Source organism: Recurvomyces mirabilis (genome assembly GCF_035927965.1).
Source record: "Recurvomyces mirabilis strain CCFEE 5264 chromosome Unknown scaffold_2, whole genome shotgun sequence".
Taxonomy (NCBI): Eukaryota; Fungi; Ascomycota; class Dothideomycetes; order Mycosphaerellales; family Teratosphaeriaceae; genus Recurvomyces; species Recurvomyces mirabilis.
In genome coordinates this window covers 1,114,016-1,130,444 of record NW_027041936.1, presented here as the reverse complement: position 1 = coordinate 1,130,444, position 16,429 = coordinate 1,114,016, and the positions used below count along the sequence as shown (strand labels likewise).

General features: G+C 52.8%; 8 protein-coding genes across 8 annotated transcripts; 7 read left to right on the top strand and 1 right to left on the bottom strand.

Annotated features, from left to right (window-relative positions):
* Positions 1 to 245: 245 nt before the first annotated feature.
* LTS14_001192 (uncharacterized protein) lies at positions 246 to 2,595 on the top strand (the record flags this gene model as incomplete). Its single annotated transcript, XM_064833901.1, has 2 exons — positions 246 to 289; positions 402 to 2,595. The coding sequence occupies 2 exons, from the start codon at positions 246 to 248 to the stop codon at positions 2,593 to 2,595; spliced, it is 2,238 nt and encodes a 745-aa protein (XP_064698862.1).
* Positions 2,596 to 3,031: 436 nt separating this feature from the next.
* On the top strand, positions 3,032 to 3,608 carry LTS14_001191 (uncharacterized protein; the record flags this gene model as incomplete). The annotated part of the gene is made up of 3 exons (XM_064833900.1): positions 3,032 to 3,137; positions 3,198 to 3,333; positions 3,413 to 3,608. The coding sequence occupies 3 exons, from the start codon at positions 3,032 to 3,034 to the stop codon at positions 3,606 to 3,608; spliced, it is 438 nt and encodes a 145-aa protein (XP_064698861.1).
* A 261-nt stretch (positions 3,609 to 3,869) lies between these two features.
* LTS14_001190 (uncharacterized protein) lies at positions 3,870 to 4,926 on the bottom strand (the record flags this gene model as incomplete). Its single annotated transcript, XM_064833899.1, has 2 exons — positions 3,870 to 4,865; positions 4,915 to 4,926. The coding sequence occupies 2 exons, from the start codon at positions 4,924 to 4,926 to the stop codon at positions 3,870 to 3,872; spliced, it is 1,008 nt and encodes a 335-aa protein (XP_064698860.1).
* A 745-nt stretch (positions 4,927 to 5,671) lies between these two features.
* LTS14_001189 (uncharacterized protein) lies at positions 5,672 to 6,280 on the top strand (the record flags this gene model as incomplete). The annotated part of the gene is given in 2 exon segments (XM_064833898.1): positions 5,672 to 5,830; positions 5,849 to 6,280. 2 exon segments carry the CDS (start codon positions 5,672 to 5,674, stop codon positions 6,278 to 6,280), a joined length of 591 nt encoding a protein of 196 aa, XP_064698859.1.
* Positions 6,281 to 6,328: 48 nt separating this feature from the next.
* On the top strand, positions 6,329 to 7,392 carry LTS14_001188 (uncharacterized protein; the record flags this gene model as incomplete). The annotated part of the gene is made up of 2 exons (XM_064833897.1): positions 6,329 to 6,385; positions 6,439 to 7,392. 2 exons carry the CDS (start codon positions 6,329 to 6,331, stop codon positions 7,390 to 7,392), a joined length of 1,011 nt encoding a protein of 336 aa, XP_064698858.1.
* An 818-nt stretch (positions 7,393 to 8,210) lies between these two features.
* Positions 8,211 to 9,651, top strand: LTS14_001187 (uncharacterized protein; the record flags this gene model as incomplete). Its single annotated transcript, XM_064833896.1, has 2 exons — positions 8,211 to 9,138; positions 9,197 to 9,651. The coding sequence occupies 2 exons, from the start codon at positions 8,211 to 8,213 to the stop codon at positions 9,649 to 9,651; spliced, it is 1,383 nt and encodes a 460-aa protein (XP_064698857.1).
* A 312-nt stretch (positions 9,652 to 9,963) lies between these two features.
* Positions 9,964 to 11,411, top strand: LTS14_001186 (uncharacterized protein; the record flags this gene model as incomplete). Its single annotated transcript, XM_064833895.1, has 2 exons — positions 9,964 to 10,106; positions 10,826 to 11,411. 2 exons carry the CDS (start codon positions 9,964 to 9,966, stop codon positions 11,409 to 11,411), a joined length of 729 nt encoding a protein of 242 aa, XP_064698856.1.
* Positions 11,412 to 13,336: 1,925 nt separating this feature from the next.
* LTS14_001185 (uncharacterized protein) lies at positions 13,337 to 16,427 on the top strand (the record flags this gene model as incomplete). Its single annotated transcript, XM_064833894.1, has 5 exons — positions 13,337 to 13,672; positions 13,793 to 13,818; positions 13,875 to 13,979; positions 14,034 to 14,231; positions 14,396 to 16,427. 5 exons carry the CDS (start codon positions 13,337 to 13,339, stop codon positions 16,425 to 16,427), a joined length of 2,697 nt encoding a protein of 898 aa, XP_064698855.1.
* Between the last annotated feature and the right edge of the window lie 2 nt (positions 16,428 to 16,429).

Sequence of the window (16,429 nt, the reverse complement as noted above, 5' to 3'; positions counted from 1 at the left end):
TTGAAACAAAGAAGTGTTGTTTGGTCAACGTCCAAACTCGACCGCTTGGTTGTCATCGCTCGTCCGTCATAGGAGAACCATCGATTTGGAAGCGATTAAGTGGCTCGTATTCGGCCCGCATGAGACGATGCAGCACGACAAGCCTATCGCGAGCGCCACTAGCCGGATGTCGTAGAGATTGGCTGTTTAATGCTTGGCTCGCCGCTGGCATCGAAACCCTTTGGGCCTCCACACGGTTTGCCCGGATGGTGAGCTTACCGAGTGAACGGCTTAGCCAAGTCCTGTCAGCGTACGTCTGTCTTCATGCATCTGTCGTCTGTTCGTGATCGTTTAGAGGTCTTGGCTGTTTGTGACATGAGGTGAAAATATCGACAATACACACGTGGTGGACTCGAGTATAGCGAAGGTGTGGGACAAAGACTACGTAGCAAAACGAGTGCGACCATGGGACTCGCGATGGGCAGACTTCTACTCTTGCCCGGTGCGATACTCGCGCTCAGCGTGCAACATACACTGGCGAGCCCTCTAGAGGCGAGGGAAACCACCAACAACAGTCTCGTAGCACCTATTGACTTTGCGCCCGATGGGAACTGGGATGGCATCGATGGATCGTGGTCGACGTTTGCGATTGGCATCGGGACTCCATTTCAGTACATAAGGACATTCGTCTCGTTAGCGGCATACCAGACTCTCGCAGTACTACCGGTAGGATGCCAAAGCGCGACGAGCTACTCAGCGTGCGCGAATAATCGTGGTGGAATCTACAACGAGACCGCAAGCAGTAGCTTCCAGTCAATCGGTATTTACAACTGGATGATAGAGTCAAACTTGGGTATCGAGGGGAATTCACAGTACGGTTACGACACGGTTGCACTTGGAAATGGATCAAATGGGCCGACACTAAAGAATACCACCGTGGGAGGTTACGCAGTAGCCGACTTCTACCTGGGCATCTTTGGCGTCAACCCGAAGCCGACAAACTTCACCACATTCGACAATGGGTCGCCCAGCTACATCTCGCAACTGAAGGAGCAGAACCTGATATCAAGCATATCGGCTTCGTACACAGCAGGCGCACCATACAGGTCCAACAAGGTACCAGGCACTCTGACGCTCGGTGGCTATGATTCTAGCAAGTTCGTGCCCAACGATGTGGAGTTCGTTTTCTCGGGCGACAACACCCGAGATATTGTGGTGGGTGTGCAGTCAATTAGCACGCCTTCCCAAAACTCGTCAGACCCGGTCGCGGTGGAAATGCTACCTGGACCAATCTTCGCATTTGTCGACAGTACGGTGCCCCAGATCTGGTTACCTGCCGACGCTTGCAAGATCTTCGAGTATGAGTTCGGCCTGATGTATGACAACAAGACGGAGCTGTATCTCGTCAACGATACCCTACATAGCAGTCTGATCGCGAGGAACGCCAGCATCACATTCGGCCTGGCGCAAAGCACGACTGGTGGTGAGGTTGTGCAGATCACACTACCTTATGCCGCATTCGATCTGGAGGCATCTCCGCCATACCAGGGCCTGGCGAATCAGACCCGCTACTTCCCCTTACGACGTGCTGCCAACGACTCCCAGTATACGCTTGGCAGGACTTTCTTCCAGGAGGCTTATGTGACCATTGATTGGGAGGCGCAGCGCTTCAATGTCTCACAAGTACAGTGGACGCAGAACGCGCAGTCGCAACTAATCGCCATTGCACCTGGGTCCATGAGTGCGAAAACTACATATCCTGGCACTGGCACGTCTTCTTCGTCCCAGTCAAAAGGTCTTACGGCAGGTGCCATTGCTGGCATAGTCGTTGGTGTAATCGCTGGCCTCATAGTACTGGCATTGTTCTTGTTCTGGCTCATACGCAAGCGAAGACAATCTGCCAAAGCAAAGGCTGAAGCCGCAGCGGCCGAGAAATTGGACGAGGACGGCTCCGTCGTGACTAGTGGGCGCGGCAGTCAACCGACCGTCTTTCCAAAGGCAGAGCTTGAAGGCTCCGCCCCAATCCCGCCTGGCCAACGCGACTCGGACAACAGACGGTTGCTGTCCGCTCACGGCTCAGACCCAGACACCCCAGGCACCATGGGTGCTCCATCGTCTGCTGGGTACTTCCGCGATCAACGCGGTAGCTCTGCTTATTCTCCCTCGACTCCAGTGGCTGGCGAGGGTACACATTCGAGTACGCAGAGTGAGAGCAACGGCACGCATAGCTCTTCCATACTCTTCTCACCATTATCGCCGTCAAACGCTAGCGAAGCAGACAGCAAAGAGCGGCAAGTCTACGAGATGGCGGGCGACATGCCTACCATCAAGGAGAAGGACGGCAAGGCTTTGAGTGAGAAAGAGGCCATGCAACGTCGGGAGAGAGAATACAACGGTGTCGATACGAGTCCTGTTTCTGCACCTGAGCAGGACGAGCAGCCGGCGCGAGAACGAAGACTGATGAATCCAGAAGAGGTCGTTCAAGCGGATAACAGCCGTCTTGCCTTGCCTGACAATTTCACCCGGCATCGTGCATTCTCGTTTGAAGAGCAGCGAGGCGATCTTGGAAAGGTGACGGGAACAGAGGACTCGGACGAGCTCTACTCTGCGCGTTAGTGATGGATCGAAAGTAAATTTTCCTTTGGATAGCATGGTGTTGCTGGCGTTTAGGCAGTCCGTCGAGACGATTGGGGTATGATGGGGTCGATTGAGTCTAGTCGTCAGTACTGGATTCGGACTGCAACTTGTACGTAGTGTAATAGCCAGATGGCATCTCTTACATCTTTCTGCAGTGCACTCTCGTCTTGCCTCACGATCGAGATCGGTAGCCGACCATAATGTCGTGCTTCCTGCGTAGATGGACCGAATCATGGCCCCACGTACCTGTCCATGACCCGTGGTGACGCACACGAGCACACGAGCTCGAAGAACTTTTTGTATGTAGATCTGTGGTGAGCATTGCTCGGTTTACGACAACGAGATACTTTGATAGGGGAAGCAATTTTATCAAAAGGCCCAACCTAGAAGACAATCCACACACAACACCACCAACATGTCGAAAGAGTACGAAGGTCAAGACCCAATGGAGATCGCGAGGCAAGCCGAGCGAGACCTCAACTCGAACGCTGCAAAGACGGGAACAAGTGGTAGCGATAGCAGTAAGGATAACCGGGAAGAGATTGCAGACTGGACAAAGTACTGACATGATCTTTGATCAGCCAACGATTCCGGCATCGACGAAGCTGGTGCCGCAAGATTTGCAGGCGGCTCAGTGACAACGGGTTCAACAGGCGCAAGCAACAATCGTGCAATTCCAGAGGACGAGGGAGGCTCTATCAACCCCAGCACTGGCCGGTGAGTAACCGAGCTTCTCGTGTGTTGGCCACATTGGCATTCGCAGTATACATACTGACAGCTTCCTTCCTGGTAATAGTCCCTTCAAGGCCAGCGATTACGAGGGTCTCGGCGGTCCAGAGGACAAGGCACAAGCGTACGCTGAGGCAGCGGGCGGCAACAACGATGTGAGAGGAAACATTCGTCAGCAGGGCGAGAGTGCTGCGCTTAATGACAATGCGAGGGATGGTCCTTCAGGCCAGCCTGTCTCTGAGCACGGTCCAGTGAGTACTTGATCGCGTCCGATACCGAAAGATATATACTAACGCCGGTGTGTTACAGGGCTACACAAGTACTGCTGGTGGCTTGAATGAGACTGGTCCAAGGTAGATATCCGCCGTCCTTCACTAGTCGAGACACGTAGCAGAACATGGGCGGGAGCTTTGAACAGCCCGCCCCTTTGCAGCAATGTATCGAACAAATTGAAGCATGGCCAAGCATTTGTAGTACGCCGAGGCCTCCATGCAGAGCTTAGGGGCTGATGTTTCATCCCATGGTTAGAGAACTCTCCAGTCTATTCCCACTTTCCAGGTTATCTCTTCGACGACGATATCCCACGTTGGCGCTCGCATTCCTACCATGGCACCAATTTGCACAGTGGACGTTCTTTGCGCAGGACTCGCACCACAAGTCAAAAGTAAGCGGGCATCATCGCCTTCGATTGTTCTTGCCATGATCATGAAAGGACCATTGCCCTTGCAATCAAGTACGGTGAACTTAAGCTCGAAGTCATCTCCACGAAGATAACCACGGCCACGTCGACCCTGTGTAGCAGCTTGACCTGCCTCGACCACCCATTGCTGCACAGTGGCTGCCACGCCACCAGGCACAAACTTCTGTCCTCGGTGATGTGGAGAGAAGGCCTCAGGTAGTGGTTCGCTCGCTTCAGTAGGTGCCAGAGAAGGTCGCAGAAACGCTGACCTTGCTTGCGAGCTGATCTCGTCTCGGCCATCAGGGGCAGCGCCAGCTGTGGTCGAGAAGCGTGGTATGTTAAGACGATGTGCCGAGGCTGGAGTCTGTGGTTTGGCAAAGGTCGGCTCCAAGTGATATCTAGCTGGAGTAGATTCTAAGTCGTTTGGATTTAGATCGTCAAGTCTACGTCGCTTGGGAGAGAATGGCAGTGCACGAAACTCATTATGCTGATCTGAGCTTTCGGTCGTAGGTAATGCATTGGCTTGTTCACCGTCAAGCATTTCCTCGTCATTGGTCGTTTGCAGAGCTGACTCCTCGACATCATCTCGTAAGTGACCTGTAGCTCGCAGGGCGTTGGCAAAGGAGGATCTTGGTGGGGACCTTGGTCGAGATGATCTTGCTGGTTTCCTACCAGCAGCGAATCGTGGCGTACTAGCAAATTGGCCTGCTCCCTCAAAGCCATCACTGTGACTGCTCCGAGACGTTTCAGAGGTCACGATCTTGTGAGATGGTGGTTGTGCTTTCTTCGTGGGTGAAGCAGATCGCTGCTTGCTGGTGATGAATCTATGTGGCGAAGGCGTCTTTAAGATGAATTAGCTAGCGTGATGGGACGAGTATCAGTCGGTATACCACAGGTGCCATCTCTGGTGGAAGCCAGGTTCGAAGCTGAGGTTACGGATGTATAATGTGTGGCGTGCATGACGGTGCTGTGTTTGTTCGAGTCAGTCAGATAAGTCAAGGCATGAAGTGAGGTTCGACAGAGGCCACCGGACCGTACTTCAACATTCTTCCCGGCATCAAGTCTTCCTCCTTCCACTTGCCCTCTGCTTCTCATTAGTTATCTTCACCCGACTCATGAGAGGTCGCATGACTCTACACAAAACGGACATGTATGTTAACGAATGGTCTTGGGCAGGTCGAAGCCCATGTTGGTGCCCGCGCGAGCAGTGCAGAGAGTTATATTGCAGCAACTCTGTCTTCTAGCTTCACACTTTGCCAAATGGCACGCCTGTCTCACGGAAGTCACTCATTCTCTGCACCGAAGGCTCGCTTTGCCATTGTTGTGGTGCTGTTCGCCATTCTGCTCACATCATCTACCCACATCAAGGCCCCACCAACAATCAATCCCGGCAGATCTCCATATGGCGACCGTTGATCGTGACTGGATGCTCACGATCTGCCCTGGTTCTTGTGCCGCTCATCAGCCTACCCGGCACTCACGCCGGCACGTGGCACTGTTGGAAGAAGAACTTTCCGGCCAGCGTAAGCATGGGTAAGATGTAATGTAAAGGCGGCCTAAAGATGATGTGCATGATCAACTGGTATACATGAATTCCGCTCGCACCGGCCCCTTTCCTTTCTCATCTCCTAGATAGTACGACTAGCTATGGCCGACAACGAGAAGTACGCGCAGCGTGTTCTAGATGAGGAGGCTGCAACGGTCGACCGTGTCAACAAATCTCCCTCAAATGGCGAGCTCGATATCGACCTTGAAGCTTGGGGCGAGGAACATGGCTACATTCTCAACGTAGAGGTCTTGAAAGAGGTTACTCCTAGCTGACAGAAGTATCAGCTTGCCCAGGATGGCCGGACTGTTCTTATTCCTCAGCCTTCTTCAGATGCCAACGATCCACTGAACTGGAGCTGGACCAAGAAGCACATCATTCTGCTAGTCATCGCCGCCACTGCATTTCTTCCTGATTATGGCTCCGCTACCGGTGCTGTCACACTGATTCCCCAAAGTGCAATCTGGGGCATACCACAGGATGTTGTGAACCATAGCCAGGTCGGCAATGTGTTTATGCTGGGTGCTGGTGGCATCTTCGTGGTTGCCCTCGCAGCATACTTCGGACGTCTTCCAGTACTGTTCTGGTTTACATTCACTGCCGTATGGACGGCCGCAGGATGTGCCGGTGCGGGCTCATTCAACGCTTTCATGGCATTCAGGATTCTGAACGGATTCTTCTCGACCGTGGCGCAAGGAGGCTCGGCGTGATGTTCATTAAGTCAGCCACTCTGGATCTTCAAGACCATACCACAGCTAATGGTCTGCAGAGATCTGTTCTTCCTGCATGAGCGTGCTCGAAAGATCAACGTTTGGGTAAAATTTCTGAATCTCTCATTGCGCGAAGCATTCATACTTACAGCATACAGGCCAGCTTCGTCATCTTGTCGCCGTACTTCGGTCCACTGTTCACAGCGTTCATCATCTCAACACAAAAATGGCAGATCGCATTCGCAGTCTACACGGTCATGACGGCACTTTGTCTAATCCTGCAGATCGTGTTTGGTGAAGAGACGTTCTTCAATCGTAAATTGCCAGCATCGGAGCGCCCTCGCAGAACTCCAGGCGTTAGTGGCAAGGTCTCGCGACTGGTTGGAATTGAGCAGTGGCGATCTAGGAAGCAGCGCAGCACTCTCGCGCAAGCTGTGGCAAGGCCGTTCCAGGTGCTGGTCAAGCCGACAGTCTTTATTGCAACAGTCTACTATCTCCTCACCTTTGCCTGGGTTGTCGGCATCAACACCACACTGTCCATCTTCGTGACAGTGCCACCATACAACTTTGGGCCAAGGAGTATCGGATTCTTTTATTTTACACCTGTCGTCGCGGCTCTGCTTGGAGAAGTCATTGGTCACTGGCTCCACGATGCTATCGCCAATGCTCTGACCCATCGCAGCAAGGAGAAGAAGCTGGAGCCGGAATACAGGCTCATGGCTATATGGATCAGCACTCCCTTCATGATAGCTGGATTGATTGTTCTGGGCTTCGCTCTTGAGAGAGGCTGGCATTACATGATAGCTGCGGTCGGATGGGGTTTGTATGTGTTAGGGATCATGATATCGACTGTCGCCATAACAGCATACCTTCTAGACAGCTACCCCGAGGGCTCTGGTGAAGTCGCAGCGTGGCTCAACTTTGCTCGAACGACGGGCGGTTTCATCGTGAGCTACTTCCAAGTCGAATGGGCGAACAAGATGGGCACCGAAACGAGTTTTGGCATCCAGGCAGCGATTTGCTTTGCGGCGTTCTTGCTCATCGTCACTCTGCAAATATCTGGCAAGAGGTTGAGAGATCGGGCTGGCCCTTTGCGATTCAAGACTGACTGATCGAATTGTGAATCTAGCACGCTTTGATGTACGCGAGGCAGGTCTTGAATTTTGCATAGCCTATCAAGTGTGTATGGACAGCGACTAGTAGGCGAAATTGTATGTAGTTCGGCTGCAATTCCGAAGCCGTTGTCGCGCAAGCACAGACAGACCTTCTGAACCTCGACCCGCCTCGTATCTTCTTCTCATCTCTCTTGTCAGCCACCTAGATTGCTTCCTTACTCACTCCGAACGACTGATTCGTTGTGCACGTACGGAGTACTGATGTGGATCTAGCAGGATGTACTATTGTCTCTGACCTGGTAGTACAGAAGGATCAGTCCTGGTGCCGACATGGCGCCTAGCCAATGCGAGTCTCTTAAAAAGCACGTTTAAGGAGTCGCTCTGCTAGACATTCATTCCAGAACATAATGTCAATGCTCATCCTATCACACACATCTCGGGCCTTGCGGCTACTTTCACCTATCGACCAAGTAAGATTATGGAAGATCTATTCGGCAGCGCGTGATGATAAGAGCGGCCGTTGCAAGCCACAAAGTATACCCCGTCACTCGATACCCGGGAGGCGCTTGGTGACTTCGCTTCTCTCGTATCCTCCGCGGACAGCTCCTGCACTTGATCTTGTGCTTTGTACATTCGAGATCAGGACGTCATATGCGCATATAGGCTACCATTCCAGCGTTTGATAGTCATGGGGCCTGTCTGAGATTCAGATTTCGATCAATGTAGCTGACCCAACTTCATTCTCCTGGCAAGATCACAACCCAGTACAAGTCGGGACAGCAAGCGCAACACGACCACACTAACAGCGCTCAACCATGACAACAAGTTCCGCACGACAGACGCACAGTGGCATTTCAAAGTCTGCATTTAGTGGACGAAGACAGCAGCCTCCTGCGCCACTAAGGACTCACAGTGCAACCGACACAATTATCCCGGAGCAACTATGGGAAGCGCAAGTTGCTCATACCCGGCACAAATCATCATCTCTGGCATCTGGAGTCTCGAGAGCCAACCCTAGATATGCGCGACGGGCGAGCGAACAACCCGCTGAAGCACAACGTCCCGGGCAGAAGTCGCATCGCGCACCGGACAGCATCCCAGAGAACACAGCCCTCGATGTGCCTGGAGCCTATGGCGTCTTTTCGCCACCACTCACGCCAATACAGAGTCGTAACAGTTGCGACTCCTCGAAATCTTCAGATTCCGAGACAGCCAACCAGATCGCCGAGTATGACTTCTCCAAGCTGGACTACGAGCTAGATCGTGCAAAGGTCATAGGCACAGGTCTGTGGAGTACTGTCTACCTCGCGGATGGAAAAGCATCGCCACGTCTTGCTACCGGACGCAGCCCTCCTTCCCCGCCAACGACACCAGATACCAAACGGCATCTAGGTCCATCCAGTCTGTTTGCAGTCAAGACCCCAGCCCGTGCTGACGCCAAGGATGTCTTCCGACAAGAAGCTAAAGTCTTGACACATCTCGTTGAGGATCTGAGTGCGAGTCAATTCATCGTACCGTTCCGTGGTCTCGACACGCGCAACTGTGCCTTGGTGTTCGATGCTGTGATCGGAGGATCGTTGGAGACCCTCAATAGTCGTCTCCAGCAGATGACTGAAATTGGTCGTCACTTGGAGCTTGTCAATATATTTCCAGGGCTCGCAGACGATCTGATCAGTGGGCTGGAGTTCATGCACAGGGCAGGCGTCGTGCATGCAGACATCAAACCGGCGAATATACTCCTGGGTAAGTGGACTGACATGAGAATGTCTTGACCAGCTAGCATTCTGACATTCGCCTATAGACATCTCAGACCACTACAGTCTACCAAGACCGGTGATTAGAGCTCGCTACATCGACTTCTCGGCATCCTTCCGCATCGACTCAGACGACTCTACGGCAAATGCAGGAGGCACATGGGACTACATGGCGCCTGAACAGCTACGTCTCCAGAAGGAACTTAAAGTCCCAACTTTTGCAAGCGATATCTGGAGTCTGGGTGTTACTCTTCTTACCTTGATCGTTGGTGGATCACCATACACCGATGCTTGTGGAAACAACCCCTTCATGCTTCGCGAAGCCATCAAGACTGGTGATCCCTTGAGCTTTGCACGCATGAATCCAAAGGCACGGAAGCGCTTAGCTGCTTGCCAAGATTACATTGATTGCTGTCGACAAGCCCTGAAGAAGGATCGCGAGCGTAGACTCACGGCTGCGGCATGGAAACAGTGGCTCATCAGCCAAGAGTTTGCGATGTAGTACAAATAGACGAGTACCATGTATATGCGCATCTGCATCGATATGGAAGCTAGTCATAAGACCGAATAGATGACCTTCGCAAATCATCCCATGCAGCATATACATCTGATATCCTGTGCTTTCCTTCGTTCTGGCGTGCAGTGAACATGTCTCACTACAATAACCACCACGGCCAATTCTCGGCAACCATGCTCGCGCTTCACCTCGCCCGTCCGGCATCATGTCAATATCGTGTCAATCATCAACATCGCTTCGGAGTCTGTATGTCTCTATATGCTTTGATGCTGAGACCCCGGAAAGTGTGTGCTCACCATGGCGCGGCTGATCGACCTGAGCGAGGAAGAAGACATCGAGGCCCCAGTTGATGCGGGTGGCGAAGTAGCCGACCAAGCGGACAGCGATGATGTGCCAGGTCCTAACATTGGATGCTTCTCGGCAGCACTGACCTGCTATCCGTAAGGCAATATCAAGATGCAACTTAACAGCCTCGAATTGACTTCGGCACAGTGTGGTCTCACAGCTTGCAACATATCTCGACCTCAATTCCTTGCACGAACTGTCACGGACATGTCGACAGTTTCGGGCACACCTTTTGCAGTATCGGGATCAATTGATGGAGCAGAGTTTGCGTTGTGATAATGAAAACGCCAACCCGGCTGCTCGCCTCGGGCATGCGCTGCACGCCAGTCTAGATGTTTGGACAGCATATGGCCGTGACGGTGTCAAGATTGGGAGAATCACTTCTGGCAAGCTTGGCGCTTGCGCAAGAGATCTGGTATGACTTGATGTCTGTACTGTGTCCGCATTGAGTACTGTCGCTGACGAGTGACTCTACAATCAATAGGTTGGGGAGTGTCGCAGGTGTGGCAAGACTGTCTGCAGGGTATGTTGCAATAGCGCTATGGGCAACATACAACCTATTCCGCTAACAATGATAGTAGAATTGCACGATGAAGCCGCCTTCTTCGTCCGCGCTCAAGGATCGCCATCGCAGGCTTTGTCGAGCAGACATGAAGTTGCCTCTTGATCGACTTACAGTCGTCACGAGAACATTTAGGTCAATTCATAGGTTAGTATATCGAAGCTTCCTTGTGACAATGCTGTCAAGTACTGGTAGCAGCTTCGTGGCAGCAGTGATAATCATCTTCGCGATTGACCTACTAACACCGCACAGCAACGATATTACAAGCAGTAAGACTTTGGCCCGTGGTCCTTGTACTTGCGCCACCGAAGTCTGGATATGCCAACCTTGTGGGAATACTCTGCGAACCAAGGACATTACATACACTCGTGGATGGGCGTGGCGAAACCGATACAAGACCTGTGGTGGCTTCGGTGCTGGCCTAGGCGAAGGTAACGAAGGGGTAGAGTGTGGCCGAGGCAAGGATTGTCATGCGGTGCAAGAAGTCTACCATGAAATCGAGTGCGACGTAGACGAACTCGCAGCGCTCGATCTTGAACCGACACAGGCTGAGGTTGATGGCAGACACTGGGAAGGCAGCAGCTATCTGACCCAGGAGGTGGTAGGTATTGGTGGCGCAGTGAAGAAGAAGATCAAGAAACGGGTTCTCGTCGGTGCAGCAGTCAAGGAGTATGAGGACGAACGTGAACATGGCACTTATCTGGCACGAGAACAGAAGGGTCTCAATCGAAGCTATTGTTCGTGGTGCGAACGTGTTCTGCCAGGAAAGAAAGACATGGAAGATCCGGGTCGTAGTAGCGACAGTGTGGTGACATCGAGCTCATCAGACGCAGTATGAGTGTGGATGGTAGCCCATCAAGAGCAGCACTCAACATCTGACCCCTACCACTCTTATGTCGAAGTCTATCGCGCATTGCATCTTGCCAGGGGAATTCCATACAGTCCGCCCCTATGACCCGACTCTCCAGATGAAGTTCAAAATCGCAGGTTATTAGGATGACCGGGAGTGTACTAATCCGTTTTTTTCCCTTGGCTAGTTTTGTGTTCCGTATATCTCTCAGTTGCGAGTTCATGATCACAACTATCAACTTGGTGATACCCTGCCATGGCTCCACGTTTGCGGTGGACAGCGATGTCGATCGTGCAGTCTCACAAACAATCAGGACTCGCTCATCGTACTTCCGTCTGCAAAAAAGGGATGCACATTGGTACAAGCATGAGTGGCGAATGATCATAGTCCTTGTCAGCCACCAACATAGTGGAGCAGACCTAGCCCCTAACGATAACGAATATACAAGCGAATACTGAACATCTGTTCACATCCTAGAAGCTGTCAAGCGACAGCGCAGAGCATGCCTGCTATGATTAGGCGTTCGAGGATACTGACGAATGCTTCGGGCGAAGACCCTCTTGCCATTCCCGTCTACGGAGATGGCTGCCCAGGAACCGTGTTCGTGGAACGGTAGATCGGCACAATCTGATACGTCGTGCATCGGCCACGCGAGATGATTAGCTAAGGAAACGGGGAAGGGGAAGGAGGGATCGTCACGGGGCAGCCGTCTGTGCAACTCCTTGTCGTCGGCGGACGTCGACTGCAAGCTGTCGGACGAAAATCTCCGAGCTTACATGTCCATCATTTGATCACAATGCTCGTTCTTGACTCTGAGGAGAAGGTTGCCTTGGCCTTGCCGGTGTACAAAGTCTCGCGGAGATGAATGTATGGATGAGTAACCGCCGTCCATCATGCAGGCCGGTGAAGACACCCCTGCCAGCTGAACATGAATTAGACCTCTTACAGACGCTTTGGCGATGCTTGGCACAGACAACGTTCGGCTGGCCGTTTAGCGATTGCTGGTGCCGCTTAGGTATGCATGCCGTGCGGATGACCTCTGACAGTCATCAAGAAGCCGCCGACGAATGCAGCATGTTTCTATCTCTAGATCCTGCAGTATGTACTACTGACAAGGCTGAATTTGTTTCATGTTGTTCGCTGCGGCACAGCCAGTTAGTTCCACCGCATGGCAAGCACGCGAGATGACCTGCTTCTGCAGATTATTGCTTCTAAAAGCGTCGGGGCTTTTGACAGCAGAGAGAGGGCAGGCTAGGCTTCATTCATCTAGCATTACGCTAGTGAAATCCTTCGACGCCTTCCCGCAAGCTTGGACGCGCACCTCCACATCACAGCTCCTTCGTCCAGCCAAACATCTCTCTGCTTGCTGAGCAAATCGCCTTACTGCAGGGCCACCGTCGTTGGCCCTGGCGGTGTCGGGGTCATAATCAAGCCGTCGTTCCTGTGGCCGATGCTCGAGTACCGTTGGGTTAGGATGCGCCATGTGCGAGAGCTCCACTCAGCCCTCTACCCTTCAATTTACTGGTATACTCGTCTATCTTTGATCTACATCTGCGGCTAGTAGGCACTGTTCATCTGCCCTCTCTGCCTTCAGCTCGGCGATGCCACTGTTTCTGGATCTGCAGCTCTTGCACTATCATTGCCTTTCTGGTGTTGGTTACTAACCTTGGCTGCCGACGTTGCAGCATACAGATTGGCCAACTGGGATCAGATGAAGTCCGCCCTAGCCCGCCTGCGTTCTCGACTGTGACACTACTGCCTGAAAAGCAACACTCTTGGCCGCGAGCCGCAGGTACTGTACAGTACATCTTTTAGGGTTCGATACCTGCTTGGTCAGAGCTCGAGGCGGAGACCTCTGCATCTCCCATCGATCCGTTCCTGAAACATAGATATACCCTTCGCCACTTCTCAACATGCAGTCCGGGGATCCGCCTGAGGCTGGGCTCTCTTCACTCCCCAAGCAGGATATCGATTCACCTTCCGCCAAACGTCGTCGACAGTCTCCCAGATCTGCTGCTAATAGACCTGAGCAGTCTACTGGGCAGACAAGTGCTTTTCAGACATCTGTACCAGGACAGCTTACCCATATTGGCCCCCAGGACCACGGCTCCTTCCGCCAAGGGGACCGAGACGAGATGCAACGTTCCTCCACGCCACCAGAAGGATCATCCGTCCGGTATACTAGGACTGGTCGGGTGAGCAAGGCAACCAAGGGCCAAAGAGTGCACCGTTGCGACGAGTGTGACAAGGTGAGTCGAGTGTTGCTTCTTTGTCGAGGTAGTCGCATGTTCAGGTGCTATGGTCATCATGCGCGTCTGGTTGAACAAAACAGGACTACCTCAGCGATAGACATGAGCTGACGGAGCCAGACATATACCCGAGCAGAGCATCTGAGGTTGGTTCACACAGTCAATCTTGTCGTCCGATCATGCCACTGACCAGCATGACTAGACGACACAAACAGAATCATAAGCCTGGTGCATTCGTTTGCGACATTCCTGGCTGCGGACGATCCTTCTATCGCGAAGACCTTCTTACACGGCACAAAGAACGGCAGTACGTTCCATCACAACACCACTGTGACTCCCACGCCGACTGACGCCTCTGCAGCAACGATCCTCTCGACCCACCCACCAGGCGAACATCGATCGGCAGCCATATCTCTGCCACTGGGCAGGATGGCTCGCCATTCGCTAGCGCATCACGAATACCTTCCAGCAACATCGTCGACACCGATGGCGGGCATGTACTCGACGACTTTGCACAAAGTGCTCCCGTGACAGCTCCATCACAGCAGGCTACGTCCAGGTATGAGATTTCAAGAATATTTCGTGAAGCTCAACCACTTTCTTATTTCCTTGATTCTCTTTCTTTGTGAGTTTTCTTATCGTCATGTCATTTGACACGCGAAGAATTGCAAATTCCTATGTCAACAGCCAATCTCGAGCATGCCACTGACATACTTCGTGTAGGGCACCACGGAAATATATCCCTATCCACGAACTGCACTCTGTAGCATCATCGAACATTCCAGTCGATGGTGGAAATTTTGTCACCAACGGCACCTCTGGTAGCTTCTTTGAGCCCTCCCCGCCTTACTCTCCAACTGGATACGCATCACCTACGAACGACTATACCGATGCGGGATGCTGGCCGTATTACACTCATGCCCCGCTCGGACGCAACGGGCACAACATACAATCCAGCATAAGTAACACTTACGAACCTGCCACCGCTTCGCGCTCGCCAATCTCGGCTGGCTCTTCGACGACATTTCTGCCTTACTGGGGTCAGTACGCACCTAGCCCCAGTGCAGCCTTCAATCTCAATTCTTCTTCGAGCTCTGACATCGCTGGATCCAACAGCTTCGATGACTGCGGGCCCGTGATTGACGAAAGTTCCATACCGATCTGGACTAACGGTGTGCTGCGACTCATGCCGGCGCAGGAGAGGGATGATATGGAGCGGAACTCTCTCTTCATCAACTCCGCTTCATGGACGAATCTGAACGGACTGCTACCGTACAACGCAGCGAGCAACGACGACCAGCGCTACGTCGATGCGTACTTCACCTGGGTACATCCATCATACCCAGTCTTGCACAAAGCGTCGTTTGACCTGACCTCTACCTCTCCACTGCTGCGTGCATCAGTCCTTGCACTCGGGATGCACGCGCTGCCGAACGCGACGGATATGAACAATGCAAAGACTATTCACGAACGTGCGGAGAAAGTTATCAAGAAGCGCACACAGCAGAACTGGCACACGTACCGTCTCTGCGACATGCAAGCCTTGTTCCTACATGAGCTCTATGCCATATTCCGATCACGACGTCCGCCGCTGCAATTCAGTAAGGCCTTCGAGAATGTGTATCAGCGACTTGTACACGACCCGGAGGCTCTTGGACTGAACATGGGCACTTCGCTGTTCGACAGCCCGATCTCGACCCGGCATGCTTTCGAAGAAGTGAACGTCTGTGACGATGCCACGCATGATGTGCAAAGCAAACAGTACCTCCTTGCCGCTTGTTATATCCTGGACCAGCAGCACTCACTACTATTCGGGCGCCCGGCCATGCAATGTATGGCCAATGCCAACAACAGCTTGACCGGATTGACACTGCCCTTTCCACGAGCTCAGCCCAACGACGTGGAACAAGAGACCTACCAAGACCCGTTCTCGAAGTACGACCCAAGCTTCGGACAGTGCGAGCAAGTCTATGAGGCCTTGAGCACAGCAGCGAGCATTGCGACACCTCCCGATCAGCGACACGATGCCTTCCAATCCATGCTACTCCTTGCATGCAGCATCGACCCCGCCAACAATGTCCAGAGCTATGGTCTTCAAATCGACGAGCGTAACGATCCTACAACCCTCTTGCTATCGCTTGAGCAAGTCCCTCGAACGCAACTGGCCTACCATACTTTCATGCTCTGCCGCCACACACCAGTTCGAGATCTGTTGGCAGTCGCTGGAGAATCTTGGGTGATGGCCGAGAAGATGGGCTCGCAAGCACAGTACATGGCCTCACAAATGGTGGCGCGCTCCTGGGCTTCGCGCACGGCGGGCGAGCACTGCAACATCATGAATCGGATGCCCATTCAGCTCGCATACTTCCACGCGCTACAGATCCTACAGCTCTCAGCTAAGCATGCGAACACGGGCTTGATCTTTCATGACTGGTCGATCTACCTTGCTGCTGTCGTGGTATGGGCGGCTGCGTATATCGCTCATGAGCGCCCGGGGAGGAAGCCGAGACTGTCCATACCCAGCCCCACGGTACCTCAGCTTTCCGCTTTTGAGCTGGAGAAGTCGGTGAAGGCGATTCTGGCTGCGGGACCACAGGCTGTGGTTGGGAGGAAGGAGGCAAAACATGTTTTGTTGTGGGTAAAGAGCAGGATTGAGAAGGTCGATGTGCCACATGTTTGTGGATTGACCAATGGAGCCCTGGATGTGTTGGGCAAGCTAGTTACGAGAGGAGATGAGGATGGGTGGTTTGCTTGAGC